Source organism: Geotrypetes seraphini, chromosome 10, assembly GCF_902459505.1.
Source record: "Geotrypetes seraphini chromosome 10, aGeoSer1.1, whole genome shotgun sequence".
NCBI lineage: Eukaryota > Metazoa > Chordata > Amphibia > Gymnophiona > Dermophiidae > Geotrypetes > Geotrypetes seraphini.
The window spans coordinates 15360894-15377949 of NC_047093.1; the positions used below are offsets into that span (position 1 = coordinate 15360894).

Consider the following 17056-nt stretch of genomic DNA (forward strand, 5'->3'; position numbering starts at 1 on the left):
CTGAGTACTATATTCATTATTATTTATTGTGTTTTTTTATATATATTCATATAGGGATTGTTTTAGTGAGTATTTACTGATATTGTTTGAAATCCTTTTGAGAGTTGTCTCCTATCCAAAAGCCTTAAATCACTTCCTCCTCAGAGATTTATACTCTATGGAACAATGGACTTCATTGTACTTTTTCTACAGGCAGCCATTTTTTTTTTTTTTTTTAATTATTCAGAAGTTAGACTTTGAGGTCTGAGTGGGGGAGGGGAAGAAGGTGGTAGGGTAAGGTTTCGTAAAAATTTGAAAACTTTCTTATATGACTTGTTGTAATATTCATGTTATGATGATATTTTAATTATTGTCTTTGTATTTTCTTGTAGATTTTATGGCCTCTTTGAATGTAAATTGCCTTGAACCTTTTTGGTATAGTGCAGATAATAAGTTGTGTATTAGATTAGATGAGATCATTATATCCTGAAAACCCGACTGGCTGGAGTTGCTCCGAGGATTGGGTTACGAACCACTGATTTAGGCATCAAACTTTGGTCTTTTCTTTAAACAAATAACATTTACCATAAGTAGAGACTGAAAAAGCATATTATGAAGATAGGGGTCCTTACTAGTTTTATGATTTGTGACTTAAAAGGTAAAAACACATGTTGGCACAAAACACACACAGAAAAACTAAAATGTATAAAAATATTTTAATGTTGTGCAGGCATATGAATATGAACATGAAAGCGATATAAAAAAAAGTGCAAACACATTGTGGACAATATAATATATCACCAAACATGATTCGGAGTTCTTAGAAACTGGTTCAATTTAGTCTTTAACAAAATACACACTGGCCGAGAGACCTACATCTTCTCAATAAATAGATGGATTGCACGTACAAACAATGAGGGGTCAAAATGTAAATGCAGAGCAAAAGTAACAAAATACAAGAAAAACACACACAAGGTAAACCAATACTGCCAGGAAATAAGAATTTGCCGGGGTTTTTTTTTTCAGTCTTAAGGCTTTTATTAACAGAAGCGCCATTAGTCTCACAGTTTCATTCACAAGGTAGAAGCTTCACACCTACTTTGCAAGAACGTCATTTTGTCCAAGTCCAATGATCCAAAGGTTACCTGCAATTTAAAACACTGCATTCAACAACACCGCGTAGAGACAAGACAGGCAGGAGGTCAATGCAAATAGGGAATCTCAGAGAGCCTCACTTTTCAATGTGTTTATCAGGAAGACATGTCTACATGTGGCCTTCTGTGCGCCAGAGATGCGAAGTCACAACTAGGAGAGAGAAACAGTTACAGTGTAGTAGAAATGCTTGTTCCTTATGATTTTAAACACATTTTTGTTGCTGAGGGCATGTAAAACATTTAAAGGTCAATATTAGCTGGATATTTAACTGCCACTGAACATCCTCACAGACCATCTTGGCTCTGTCTGGATAATGCTGAGATAATTCATGGTCAGCGTGTTAAGATATTTGGATAGCGGACTCCATGTTGTCGCTACCTGGATGGTACCGGAATGGGCTGCAATGCAGGGCTATAATCAGGACACTGGTGCCAAATGTGTGTATTTTAATTTTATCTACCGTGGCTGGCATTTAAAAACAATGCTAACCGCGGTGGTTGAATATTGACCCATTAGCATTCCACAGGAAGCATTCTACACATGGCATGCCAAAACATGGGCACTGGGGCCAGATTCGGCAACCGGGTGCCTCCAAAACCGGTGCCGGTTGCACGTCAATCGAGCACTGGTGCCGGTTAAAGAATTTCGGCCAGGCTTTTGAAGGCCTGCGTTTCCGATGCCTCTGCTTGACCTGAACTGCATCTACAGAGACGCCTAAGGTCAATTCCAGTGTTAACCACGCCTCCGTCAACCTTAGGCGCTTCCATCGATGAGATTCGGGCACCTGGTTTTGTTTTTTTTTTCATGCAATTTTAATTGCTTTTAAACAACGCGGTCAATTTCTGCATCAATTAAAGGCAATATGGGACAACGGGTTTGAATTTGCCCTGATGTTAACAAAGAAACCCAAGAGAGGAGAAAACTTTTCCTTAACATGAGGCAAGAAGTGAAGGATCTGGGAGCAACTTCTCAGCTAGCAAACCCATGTAAATGCCTCATTAAATATGTTGGTTTGAAGTACACTTCCTTTGTTCCAGACCATTTGCGGACGTTTCTGGACTTAAAGAAGATCACCAAGGGTTGAATTGGTCCTTAAGTTGATATAGAGGAGTATTCCCGTTAATGGCCATGTTACAAATGATTTTCGGGAAGGGGTAAAACGTGGACCTCACGGACCTAAACCCGCACGGCCTTAAAAATCTGAGGTCCGTGCCGCCTGTAGTTAGTTTATGGCTCTGACAGACCTCGGTGACAATTTAGTGCTGACAGATCCGTCTCAGCATAGGGAGGGGAAAGTATTAGGATCCGTCAGCGCTAAAATGTCGTCGAGGTCTGTCAGAGCCGATTTACTGGGGCTGCAGGAAACCAGTTTAAATGATTTGTTTTGGAGCCGCTCCAGCACTAGCACTAGTCTCTGGCTCCGACAGACCTCGGTGACATTTTAGCGCTGACGGATCCTAATACTTTCCCCTCCCTATGCTGAGACGGATCCGTCAGCACTAAATTGTCACCGAGGTCTGTCAGAGCCATAAACTAACTACAGGCGGCACGGACCTCAGATTTTTAAGGACGTGCGGGTTTAGATAAGAACATAAGAAATGCCTCTGCTGGGTCAGACCTGAGGTCCATCACACCCAGCAGTCCGCTCACGCGGCGGCCCACCAGGTCCAGGACCTGTGCATTAATCCTCTATCTATACCCCTCTATCCCCTTTTCCAGCAGGAAATTGTCCAATCCTTTCTTAAACCCCAGTACCGTTCTCTGCCCTATTACGTCCTCTGGAAGCGCATTGGCTAAGGCTCTTAACATTTGCATCTCCTCTTCCTATAGGCTAAGGCTCTTTACACCTGCATTGTGAGGTCATAGAAACCTGATGGCAGATAAAGGCCAAATGGCCCATCCACTATCTCCTCCTCTCCCTATTGGCTAAGGCTCTTAACATTTGCATCTCATGTTCCTATAGGCTAAGGCTCTTTACACCTGCATTGTGAGGTCACAGAGTTTTATGGTTATAGAAACATAGAAAACATGATGGCAGATAAAAGCCAAATGGCCCATCCGCAGCATCCACTATCTCCTCCTCTCCCATAAGAATATAAGCAATGCCTCCGCTGGGTCAGACCTGTGGTCCATCGTGCCCAGCAGTCCGCTCACGCGGCGGCCCAACAGGTCCAGGACCTGTGCAGTAATCCTCTATCTATACTCCTCTATCCCCTTTTCCAGCAGGAAATTGTCCAATCCTTTCTTGAACCCCAGTACCGTACTCTGCCCTATTACGCCCTCTGGAAGCGAATTCCAGATGTCCACCACACGTTGGGTAAAGAAGAACTTCCTAGCATTCGTTTTGAATCTGTCCCCTTTCAACTTTTCCGAATGCCCTCTTGTTTTTTTTATTATCTGAAAGATAATTATCTGAAAGATCCGCAAGGTCCGTGTTTTACCCCTTCCCATGGTTTTCCTGTTTAGTATAAGTCCTTTTTGTTTGGCGCCACTTCCCCGTAGAATTTTCATTGGGGTCTAAGAAGAAGTTATTGATGTCTAATTGGTAAAAATGTATTTCCTCATATTTTTGTTTCCTTTCAAGTTTCAAGTTTATTAAATTTTGATTTTACGCAATATCAAATATTTCAATGCGTATTACATAATTGTAATACGGGATGACAAATACAAATAAGACAAAATACAGACTAATCATTATGTTCTATTAATACAAATTGAAACATGTAGGTAAAAGGTGTAGGCTTGCTTTGTATTTCAAAATATAATAAATACATTTTTTTAAAAAAAAGACAATTAGGCCAATTAAGTTAGGCAGCGCTAGGGCGCCTCTATCTTCTGGCGCTGCTTCCAGAATCAGGGCCTAAGGCCCAGATTCTATAAATGACGCCTGAAGTTAGGCGTTCTTCGTCGATTTAGGCACCTAACTTAATTTTCTTTATTGGTGCTGATAAATGAAAGCACTATTTTAATTTTTTTTATTGATTTTTAATCAAAAACAGTGTCATACAAATAAAAAAACAGTACCGTATTTTCACGTAGATAACGCGCACCCGTGTAAAATGCGCACACGGGTATAGCGCGTGGGAAACCGACATATATGTCAGAGAAAGGGCGGGACCGCCGGAAGACGAAGCAGCGCAGACGCAGGGCTCACAGAAGGGCCGGTACCGCCAAGAGGAAGCAGCAGGACACCGGTAGGAGCTTCTACATGATGAGGGGGGGAGGTCGGGAGGCTGTGGGGGTGCGATCGGTCCTTCAGGGTGGGGGTGCGGGTGCGGGTGGGAGTGCGTGCGAGCGGTCCTTCGGGGTGGGGGTGTGTGCTAGCGGTCCTTCGGGGTAGGGGTGCGAGCGGTCCTGCGGGGGGGGGGGGGGTGAATCGGACGTCGGGGGGGGGGAACTATGTAAAAAAAAAATTGTAAAAAGCGCTCATGTGTATAACGCGCAAGGTTATGCACGGTTTGTAAAAACCGTGTATAACGCGAGCGTTATATGCATGAAAATACGGTAGATATTACATACATTACACTAATTTCTGTTCAGGTAACATAAATATCATTCAATAATTTCAGATTCTTGCATCTAATAATATCAGAATATTACCTAATAGAGAATGACACGGTGATAAAATTCATCACCGTTCCCGTCCCCGTGAATAACCGCGGGAAACCATAAGAACATAACATAAGAATTGCCTCTGTCGGGTCAGACCGGTGGTCCATCGTGCCCGGCAGTCCGCTCACGCGGCGGCCCCTCAGATCCAGGACCTGATAGTGCTCCTACCCTAAAACTCACATACGCTTTTCGCTTTTGTCCTGTAGAGTAACCTTCTATCTATACCCTGCAATCCCCTTCGCTTCCAGGAAGTCATCCATCTCCATATCATTCTTTAAGGAGAGAGGGAGGAATCAGAGTATGAATTGGACCAACCACTGACCCTCAAGCCTTGCACTGAAGAAAGCTGGTGTGGAAGGACTGAAGTTGAGATTAAATACTAAAGAATGACATGCAATGGTTTTCCTCGGTTATCTGCGGCGACGGGAATGGTGATGAATTTTGTTACCGTATCATTCTCTATTACCTAATATATACATATATATATTGAAAGCACTATTAAAAATTCATTTAAAAATGAATTAGCTGGTAGGCACGTACCACTTCAAGGTAGGCATCTACAGTGAAGTGCCTACCAGCAAACATGGTTAGGAGAGGAACCCTGGCCTAAATGGAAGTACGTCTATGGATTTGGTACACCGCCAAAAGAGCGCAGAACATTGGCGCGCCGACATCTGCATTCAGGACAAGTGTGCACCGCTGGTTCCGACGCTTTCACATCTTACCGTTAGCATTCTGAAGGGAGGGGAGGGAAACCCCCCCTCCCTAGTATACTTAGAACTGGTCTGCACTCCCATGGGGGGGAGGTTTGGGAGGGGAAACCTTCCCCAGTACACTGGAAACTTCCGTTCTCTCGCTGTTCGGGAGTTTTCAGTGTAGTGGGCCCCCCACACTCCCCCCAGCAGGAGCGTGAGCAGGGCAGGATTAACCAATAGGCTAAGTAGGCACGTGCCTAGGGCCCGAAATGGTCAGGGGGGGCCCCGATGAAAGAGGGCATCAACATTGTTTTTTCCAAACGGTGATGGGCCCCTCCAGTATTGATCGGCAACATGGGCCCCCCCCGATCAGCAACACGGGCCCCACCCCGATTGGCAACGCAGCCCCCCCCCAATCGAGAGAAAGTAAGACAAGCAAGCAACCCGGGTAACAAAGGCAACGGGAACTGTAATTGTGTAAGCGGTGCTGCTTGCCCAAAGCTTCCCTCTGACGCAGCTTCCTGTTTCCGCCTAGGCGCATGGTGGGGTAGGGCGGGGCAGGGGCCCAGTGTACTTGTGTGCCTAGGGGCCCTCGACAAATTAATCCTACTCTGAGCGTGAGCAGTTATAAGTGTAGTGGGGGGGTTCTCCCCCTTCAGAATGCTAACATAAGGCGTAAAAGTGGCAGAACCAGCGGCGCACATTCATCCTGCGCGCAGATTTCGGCGCATGATTGTCGGCACACCAATGTCCGATGCGCTTTTGACGTGCCACCATGGATTCAATGCCTAAGATTCTATAAATGGTACTTAGCGGATGATTGACAAATGCGCTCAACAGTGCCCAGGAGTTAGGCGCTGTTTATAGAATCAGGGCCTAAGTGCTATTCGTACGCCAATTCTGGGTGCCAGATGTACGCCTGCTGACACGTGGTGCAAATCCTGCTGCCCAAGTTGGGCACGGGGAATAATTTCTATAACACTGTGGGCAACTTTTTGGAACGCCCCTGAGCTGTCCATGTCTGCTCGCCCTCCCATGACCACGGAGTGTGCGCTATAAGATTTAGGACATTATAAAACAGCAGGCAAATCCTGATTGGTGCCAATTAACATCAATAATTCGATGATAGCATCCAATTATTGCTCATTGACAGCTCCTAAATTGTTCACGCATTTTAGGAAATGCCCTCAAACCTGGGCTCCATATATAGAATCCAGGCGTTAGTGGCTTGGCATCGACGTTCACCGTCTTGATGACCTGGCATCGCTTCCCATACTTTCTAGGAGAAATCTCCTATTTTAAAATCAAACTGCTGAAAAGTTTCAGGATGGAATTTTCATTCCTTTTCGTTTAGAAACCGGAAAGCTGCTGCCTCCAAAGTGCATGAGAAATATCACTTACTGGCATCCCTTGCACCCTGGAGCTTCAAAGCTGTCCCAGGAAAGGATAAGAAAAAACCATTGCTAAAACTGGAATTCTTTGATTGGTGTATTTGATGTTTGCCATAATTAATGATGACGATGAGGAAAACTCAGCCGCCCACATGTCGCAGTTCTCTTCTAACATATGGTCTTTATGAATCATTTATACCCAGGGCACTGAAGGTTGGGGTTTTTTTTGTCTTGTTTTGCACAATATTCTTAATACTGTAATTTATTTTGGACTGTGGGAATGTTTTGGAACAAAGATAAAGTTTGTGAAGATTCTTTACTTTGAAGTTATGATCCGCAGAAGTAATGCTTGCATCATCATACGCCTTGAAAGACTAGATACAGACACAAATTAGCAGCTGTGGCAGAAGGCCTTGTTTCATCATGAACAGTGAGGTGAGGCCTGGACTTGTAGTGCACCTGCAGAACTCCCCCATCTGGCTTGGAAAGGGCACCGAGTAAGTATTGTGGTTAGAATAGTTGGGCCCATGTCAGTGATGCTGCTTACTAAAAATACACTGCTTTTCATATACAAGCCACGGGGTTGAAGTGTCTTAATTAAGGTTTAAAACATCAATGACTTCTTAGAGGAACAGGTGTAATATGGTACAGGATGACCTGATGATATGATGGATGACGACCTTACCTTCTGCTTTGGTAAGAATCAAGGTTTTCTTGGAGGACAGCTGCTCTCTTCTGCAGAAAACATACCTGCAAAATAGACCCCAGCAGATGTCAGTTACTGGGTGTGCTGTAAGATGCTTTGAAGTCATATATCTAACGTCCCGTGTTTCTAGGAATAGATTCCTTAGGCTTGTGGATAGGACATAGAGCTATAAAATTCAGAGTACCAAGATGCAATCTGTGTTCATGTTTTCTGATTTTCATAGAGTACTGACAATGTCTTACATGCTAAGAATTCATTACTGGAGAATGTGCTGAAATCAGTTAGCTTAGCAGGGTTTAAAAAAAGTTTGAATAATTTCCTAATAGAGAAGTCCATAGGCTATTATTGAGATGGCCCCAGAAATCCACTGCTTATTCCTAGGATAAGCAGCATAAAATCTGTTTTACTACTTGGGATCTAGCTAGGTACTTGGGACCTGGGCTTGATGGACCTTCAGTCTGTCCCAGTATGGCAATTCTTAATACAAGGACAAAATGAATGATTAATATATGTGGATGTAATACAATAAGGAATTTCCTGCCTCAAACAGCTTTTAGAGAGGCGCTTGAAATGCTGAACTTAGGGAATGTCTCCTGGCGGTGGCGTAGCGGAGGAAGGAGGCTCCTGGCATCACTTCACTGTGTACCATGCTAGCCTCAGCTCTCCCGCTGACCTCACTTTCTTGTCCTGCGACCAGGAAGTGACATCAAAAGGATAGGCATGTGGGATCTCTCGGAGAGAAAAAGAATTAATGGTTACTGGGGATGGGCAGACTAGATGGGCCATTTGGCCTTCATCTGCCGCCATGTTTCTATGCGACCTGAGGCCAATTCAAGCAGCAGCTAAGAGATTCTGCTTACTGTCGCTGTAGATTTTGGTGGGAGGGCAGAAAGCAGGAGAGGTGCCGGGGCAGTCCACCCCCTCGCTACACCACTGTCTCAAGGAAGAAATCAGTCTTCAGGTGGGAACTGAAGGTTGAGACAATCAGTTAATACTCCAGGCACAGAATGAATAAAAAAATAAAATAAATGTTCAAATTGTTCTTTGGAAAGGAAACTACATAACCTTTTTTTATATTCAACTTTCTATACTGTTCTCCCAGGGGAGTTCAGAATGATTTACCGTATTTTCACGCATATAACGCGCGCGTTATACACGATTTTTACAAACTGTGCATAACCATGCGCGTTATACGTGTGAGCGCGTTTTACAACTTTTTTTTTTATATAGTTCCCTCCCCCCGACGTCCGATTCACCCCCCCGCAGGACCGCTCGCACCCCCACCCCGAAGGACCACTCGCACGCACTCGCACCCGCACCCCCACCCCGAAGGACCGCTCGCACGCACTCGCACCCGCACCCCCACCCCGAAGGACCGCTCGCACCCCCACAGCCTCCCGACCCCCCCCATCATGTAGAAGCTCCTATCGTTGTCCTGCTGCTTCCTCTGCCGGAGGTCCCGGCCCTTCTGTGAGCCCTGCGTCTGCGCTGCTTCCTCTTCCGGCGGTCCCGCCCTTTCTCTGCGTGTGCAAGTGCGTGCGAGCGGTACTTCGGAGTGGGGGTGCGAGCGGTCCTGCAGGGGGGTGAATCGGACGTCGGGGGGGGGGCATCAGGCTTTCAGGGTGGGGACAGGGCTTCAAGGGTGAGAGGAGAGTCGGGACGGGCGAAAGGAGAGTCGGGGCGGGTGAAAGGAGAGTCGGGCGGCGACGGGAGAGTCAGGGCGGCATGCGCGGTATGCGGGTGTGCACGGTATATAAAAATTTATTTACATAAATTACAGTTTCCCGCGCGCTATACCCGTGTGCGCGTTTTACACGGGTGCGCGGTATATGAGTGAAAATACGGTACATGAATTTGTTTAGGTACTCAAGCATTTCTTCCTGTCTGTCTTGGAGGGCTCACAGCCTATCTAATGTACCTGGGGTAATGGGGGGAATAAGTGACTTGCCCAGGGTCACAAGGAGCAGCATGATTTGAACCCAGAACCTCATGGTGTTGAGGCTGTAGCTCTAACCACCGCGCCACACTCTCTTACACCGCTGGAAGCTGTACACTGAACATACTCTATAAAGAACACTAAAGATGCTGCCCAGCACCAGAAGAGCGTGCTACAGGAGGACCACGTCGTAAACCATCTATTTCTTTGAGCTGTCAGCTTGGATTAAAGCAGGCATTGTCAGCCCAGTCTAGGGGACACATCCAACGGTCCAAGCTTCATAATATGCACCAGGAATATGCAGATATGCCTTTATTACCTCCCTTGTAGGCAAATCTAACTTATGCACACAGACTGGCAAATATTCTATGAATGGCGCCTTAACTTGGGCATCGGTAGGCTCCCTACTGGCGCTTAAGTCCAAATGGCCATTTAAAAGCCGACTTAAGAGCAATTACAAGGCACCCACTTCATTTAAAGCAACCATGAGAGGGCATATTATTTCATATTCGGCATATACTAGAAAACAACTTAAAAAACAATTTTATGATTTGGAAAAAGAAATTAAAATATTGGAAAATAAATTAGTTCATAGATAGGAACCGAGTACCTTACAAATTTTATTAAAAGCAAAAGCCAAGTATAATGAATTATCTTCTAAATTAGTAAGGAATGATTTGTTTTATCAGCAAACTCAGTATTATGGAAATTCAAACAAGGCAGGAAAATTATTAGCAAATTAAAGCAAAAAAGAAGAAAACAAAAATTATTGCAATAAAAGATAATAAAGGAAAACTACATACTAAAATTGAGCATATTTTACAACAGTTTCTTACTTTCTATAAGGACCTATATTCTTCTGAGACTTATAGGAACCAAAGAACAAGATGGTTTAGTATTTTTAAATTGAATTAATGGACCAAAAATTCCTGAGCATATAAAAGGAAGTTTAGAAGAACCTATATCTCTAAAAGAATTAGAAATAGCATTGAAGTCTCTTAGAGTTGGATCCACTCCAGGTGGTGATGGTTATACTGTAGAATTATATAAGTCATTTCAAATTATCCTTTGACCATATTTGTTAAATTTATATCAAAAAAACAGCACTGGAATCACACCTCCAGAGCTTAATGCCCCTGTAGATGTGGTTAATTCCAGAAATGGTGGTAGGTGCCAGTAGATGCTTCTGGAGGCGTGATTCAGGTCAAAGGTAGGTGCCGGAAACTTAGGCCTTGAAAACCCTGGCCTTCATTTCCAGTGCCTACCTTTGCTGGAGGCGTGATTCCTCTAAATGGCGCCACTGCGTGACTTGACACATGATCGGCAGCCATAGAATCTGGAACTTTGTGCGCACCCTAAAAATCTGACTGACTGGGTGTGTCCCGACAAATGGGTTGACAACAACTAAAGACTTAGGCCCAAATTCTGGAACCAGCGCCTAAAGTTAGGCACCTATTTCGGAGGTGCCCAACTAGATAGCCACCTATCTAAATTGAAGGACAAGCTCAATTAAGCTTTTTATTCAGCACTGATTGAAACCTAGGCGCCTATCAAGAAAGCGCGATTCTGTAACAAGGCGCCTCTAGCAATTTAGGCGGCCTTCAAACAAATAGGCGCTATGAATGTTCGGCGTGGGCGTGGCTATGTGTTTGGCGCCTTCTTACAGAATCACTGCTCTTAAGCGTGCCTAAGCGCTTGCATGGGCGCCTAACTTTTAGTTGTGCTTAGAGCTGGCCTATTTAATGGGCGCCTCCAAAACAGACGCCGCTCAGCGTGATTCACTAAACAGCACCCAACTGTGCTTGGATCACGCTGAACGGTGTCTATATTGGCGCCTAACTTTTTGGCGCTTCTTATAGAATTTGCCCTTTAGTTTTTGTCAGAGCCCCAATTTCAAAAGCATATTTGCTGAAAATTTGCAATCACAGCCCTCTGGGAAGTTAAAAGCTCTTTCATGAAACAGATGAATACAATTAGGGGGAGTGCAATTTAAACTAGTCAAGCGAGATTCTGAACCACTTTTTTAGAAATGTGTTTTAGCACCATGGGCCAAGGATTTTCACCTAACCAGTGTTCACAGCCAAAGTTCAAGTACTTGGGGCCTGGTTTTATATTTTATAAATCCTTTTCGACTTCTCACATAAGCATCTGATTTTATCTCAAGAGGCTTATGTGAGAAGTTCAAAAGGGTTTAGTTTTACCTTTATTTAGAATTTGATGGACCATCAAACTATGGTAAAACCAAATCTTGTCGATTTACCAAAAAAGTGTCTATTGGAAGATTATTCCAGCAAGGCAACATTGGTGTCTCTGTGTCTTTATAAGATAGGCTCCCAGATCCAACTCCAGTAGTACACAGACGGAATGGGACGAGTCATCACAGCTGTTTCATCATGGGCTGTGTTGAATTGTGAGAAAACCAAAAAAAAACCTCTGTGGAGTGACGATGTTCCTAAATGGACTTTATTTGAAAGTGTCACAGTTCCAAAGGTACACTGAAATCATCCACCTAAAATAATTCCATCCACATAAAAGTAAATCATCCACATAAGAGCCTTAAAGGACCTAGTCCGCTAGGGATACAGGACCCAACACGGTCCGCGTTTGACAAAAAGTCTTCTTCAGGGGTCCCTGGGGGTCCTATAAAGGTGACTACGTGGGAGACAATTGTGTGGTGAGCCGGAAGTGAGACTCTGCTTGCGTTTGCAATAGAAAGGGCAAGCAGTGTCTCACTTCCGGCTCACCACACAATTGTTTCCCACGTACTCACCTTTATAGGACCCCCAGGGACCCCTGAAGAAGACTTTTTGTCGAAACGCGGACCGTGTTGGGTCCTGTATCCCTAGCGGACTAGGTCCTTTAAGGTTCTTATGTGGATGATTTATTTTTATGTGGATGGAATTATTTTATGTGGATGATTTCAATGTACCTTTGGAACTTTGACACTTTCAAATAAAGTCCATTTAGGAACATTGTCACGCCACAGTTTTTTTTTTGGTTTTCTCTGGATTTTCTTCTTTGTGGATATTTTGAGGTCAATTCCTTTTGTTGTTTTCTGCGTTGAATTGTCTCAATTCCACGTGTCCAGAGAGTGGGGAGACCCGGCAGGCACTCGGCACCACACAAAGCCCCAATCACTGGGAGTCCCAGAGTCATTGGCGGGTGGGGTTGGCAGTCCCAGGGCCGGTGTGGAGAGTGCACTGCAGCATACCACACTGGGTGCAAATGGTCTGTTGAGTACCCGGCCCCATCTGGCCCTACACCAGAGCAGAACGGCGGACAGGAGATGCCCCAAACGCCTGTCTGATGAGCCGAGGCAATGGGAGGCGAGGGTACCAATGCCTGGAAGGGGCTCGGATGGGGGAGGAGAGGAGGAGGGCATAATTTTTTTGGGGGGGCTTTGCCCTCCCAAATGCTGAATCATAAAAACCCAGAATTGGACGATCACCACGGCCAGTTCATCGCACTGAAACGGCCATGAGTAACTGGCCACGAGGAATCGTCTGAGACCACTAATGTATTCGTTCACACCTGCTTTGAAGCTGGTGTAAACTTGCGGATGCATTCTACACACACACCTTCTATTCCGACCCTCAACATTTTGTGTTTCCCATACATGTTCCCTTTCCTATAAAGATTGCATTTCCACCCCTTTTTTACCTTCTGTTCCAGTTGACTTGTTCAATGTCTCTCAATGTAAATATGTCCTTTTGTCTTTTAATAATTGGCATTTGATTATTTTTTTGTAAAATTATGATAAGCGAATGAATCAAATTTTTAATAAAACTTGAAACTTGAATTTTTAATAAACGAGAAACACAATTTTCTCTCATTGTGCTCAAACTACAGTCCAGGGACATCTACACTAGAGTCAGTAAATGACGCTCACATTTCGCCACTGGAAAAAAATGCACGCTGAGCGGCATCTTCCCAGATAATTCCTGCTGACGAGGCCAGATCACGGGATCACATATCCAAACTAGTATCCTCCTCCTCCTCCTACCTCCGCTAGCTAAAAACTATACGTGCATACTTCTCAGAACCCGAATTCGCCCAACTACTGTACGCTTTTGTACTATCCCTCTTAGACTATTGCAACACCCTACTAGTGGGCCTGCCTACCAAAACTCTCTCCCGCCTCCAAAGGGTGCAAAATGCTGCAATCCGCCTCCTGAAAAACCTTGGCATTCGCGATCACGTTACCCCTGCATTATCTTCCACGCACTGGCTGCCCATTTAAAAACAATGCGCCTTCAAAGCCCCGATGCTCGCTTTCAAAACCTTCCACGAAACGATTCCACACTACATGACAACTAAACTACAAATCTACTTCCCAAAGCAACCACTGAGGTCCCATACCTCCCGGCCACTCCCTCAAAACTGAAACAGCCCGCAAACGCTCCTATTCACATTTCATATCCAGGCTATGGCACACCATCCCCCCATCTGTTAGAACACTAGATGGACTTTGGAGCTTCAGGAAGGCTGTGATAACCTTCCTCTTCACAAACCCAGCGCCTTAAGGGCGTGCACCCAGAAACGCCATTCAGAGTCAATGCACCTACGCCACCTACTCTCACCAGATTCTGCTTATTGTCATGTCTATATTGTAAATTATCAGTCAAAAAATGTCAGAACTAATCTAACATTTGTGGAGCACTTCATTCATCATAATACAAGCTGTCTTATTGATCCTCAGCGGGCCACCAGGCACTCAACTTCTTTCACAGTGCCGGGCTTTATTCTCCCAATCGTCATCGGATCATCGGGTTCTATTAAATTATTTAAATATTTATGCGTTTACAATTTTGTATAAATCTTAAATAGATATGTACTAAAAGTACTTAGCTGTGCAAAGACGCTTCATGCGGGGGTAGAATCACCAACATGTTTCACTCGTGACATTTAAAGGGCTTTTTCAAGGCTACCACTCCCTACTTTTAATCATTCAAACCGACCATAGCGTCTGGTGAAGGCGATAGTTCTTCATCTAAGCTGGTTAAATTAGTGCCAAAGGCTAACATATATTGTAAATTATGTCTTCTGTGTCCTATCTCGATTATATTGTGGATGTACTTTGTAACCCGTTCTGGGCTAAATAAATGAGCAAATAAATAAATCTGGATTTTCAAGGCCACTCACTGGATAGTGTTGCTGAAAATCTAGTCACACTGCCATGGCGCCATTCGGCAGTGCCAGGGCGGTCTAGTGGTGGAAGCTGCTAGATTGCGGGCAGCGATGGTGTTATTTATATTTTACAGTTTGGTTCTGGAAGAACCTGAAGAAAGGGTTTTGCGTCCCTGAAACTGAGCTCTGTAGGACTTGAAGACCAATGGTGCAAGTTCTTTATTTAGCCGAAATTACAGACTTCCTGGCGAACTGTCTGTACGCTATCTGATATTAATATTACACTGAGCTTCTCCACAGTGTTTGATGGAACGATAGAAACATAGAACATAGAAACATAGAGTATGATGGCAGAAAAGGGCCATCGGCCCAACACGTCTGCCCACTCAAAAGAACCCTCCCCTTAAAAGAACACCCCCCCTAAGCAATTCCCCGAAGTGAACGACACTCTCGTGCAATGTAGCTATTTATTCCAATATCACTTTTGATTTACTTATAGTTTAACTAGGTATATACTTTTTGGATTTCTTGGCCATTCACTGCCAATTCATTTTACACTTCTCACTCCGTATTCGTGGTTTCAGCATTCGCGGTTTCGATTATTCACGGTTTTTAGCTTGCTGGCTCCTCCCCCCCAAATGACATCAACTTGTATAGAGAAATCGCTGATTCCAAGCGTTTTCAGAGAAAATCTCTGATTCTCGGCACTTTCTTCACCATGTTTTGCCTCTCCTTCAGAAACAGGCCAGGTCTCCCATCATGTTATTCGCAGTTTCACTATATTCACGATGGTTTTTAATAGAAAACAGCAAATAACATATGAAAAAGTTATTCACGGTTTTTCTGTATTTGCGGTTCTGTTAATCCCCTATCACAGCGAATACGGAGGGAGAAGTGTATTACACAAAGGTGGACTCTGATGACGGTGTTTAGCCCACAGTGGTTGTAAATGACTCCACTATCATTACTGTGCCCTTATTTTGGAGCAAAAGAGCTTGTTGGCTGCTGAGGATCCACCAATTTAATAATTTAGTTATATTTCATATATCACACAGGACTATATTTATTCCTTGTGAGAGTTTTGCTATTGTGTTCTTCTTTGGCGTTAAAGTGGAGCCATGAACACTGGTTTAGGGAGAGGAGGAGGCACTCCCCCCACGCCCTCCTCTCCTGCCCCCTACGCCACACTCGTCCCCCCTCCCTTCCCCCCTTATCTCTTTAAATTTCACCAGCGTGAGCAGCTTTGCCAGCCTGCTGCTCGGGCTGGTGTTGGCTTTCCTTCTGATGTCACTTCCTGGCTCCACGACTAAGAAGTGATTTCAGAGGGTAGCCAGGCCAGTGCTAGCAACAGGCTGGGAAAGTTGCTTGCACTGGCGAAGATTTGAAGAGGTGGGGTGGGATAAAAAGAGCACTAGCGTGGCATGGAGGGGTGGAGAAGTGCCAATGCCCCCACTAAGATGGCGTCCAGAGTGGTCCCCACCACTGGCCATGACTTAGACATTTTGTGGCAAAATTTAATCTGCTAACCAGTTAACCATCCAAATAAAGTTAAGAGAGCAAAAGCCTGTCGGGAATCCGGGGTCCAGTCTGAATATCACTGGTAACTGACATGCTGCTGCATTAATCCCAGATATTTAACACTGGTATCCAGGCATGGCTTGTTGCTGAATGTCAGGATATTAAAAGTGCATGGCATTCAGTGTTTAAAAATTTACTAGTAGGGAGAAAATCACTAAGATTATGTGATGAAAATAATAGTGTTCTTTATTGAATCACAGCTCTTTATTATGTTTTTAGCTATCAAGCCAATATATTAAAATCAAACATCTATCATTCCCAACAAAATGATGATTCAGTTTCCAATAACGCTGCAACTAATCATATGATTAGATAGTATATCGCAATGTCTAAAAGATCCGACCATTTTTTATCGTACCCATGGTGGAACAAGAATAAAAGTCAATAGCAGCGTCAATGGATTGTGCAAAAGTACAAACTGTGCAAATAATTTTTTATGTAATGTGCTGAAGTGCTCTTAAAGTGCTAGATAAAGTGCCAAGTGCTTTTTACTTCAATGCCTGTCCCCCCGACCCAGGTTTCGTTTTCTTCGTCAGGAGGGGTCTAGGTAAAAACAGACTAACATTAAAAACATTACAGCAATCAATCAAATACACATTCAATATTATAACTGAATCTCACCAATCATCTATCAAATATCAAGACTTCTCTATTATCAATGTAATGGTTGTTAAACATACCTTCTCAGGCAAACTACATCGGGGAACGACACCGGAAGAGGAACTGGCTAAAGTCGCTCTAACTTCCGGGTTTAAATACATACGCACACTAATACATCCGGCAGATTGGGATGCTGCAATTTAAGCAGCGGAAATGGCGTAATATCCGAGGGCACCACACATACGCCTACATGTTTAACCACTCAATTTCTGAATTT

General features: G+C 44.2%; 1 protein-coding gene across 9 annotated transcripts in view; it reads right to left on the minus strand.

Annotated features, from left to right (window-relative positions):
- Positions 1 to 676: 676 nt before the first annotated feature.
- Positions 677 to 17056, minus strand: part of CEP112 (centrosomal protein 112) — a 729616-nt gene continuing 713236 nt past the window's right edge. For 6 of the 9 annotated variants that reach the window (XM_033961733.1, XM_033961732.1, XM_033961731.1 and 3 more), the window contains 2 exons: positions 7518 to 7582; positions 677 to 1284 (listed from right to left, as the gene is read on the minus strand). In XM_033961733.1, the coding sequence (XP_033817624.1) occupies positions 1230 to 1284; positions 7518 to 7582 (120 nt within the window). In that variant the 3' untranslated portion in view covers positions 677 to 1229. The remainder of the gene's footprint in view (positions 1285 to 7517; positions 7583 to 17056) is intronic. The other 3 variants (XM_033961726.1, XM_033961727.1, XM_033961730.1) reach the window with 3 other exon arrangements.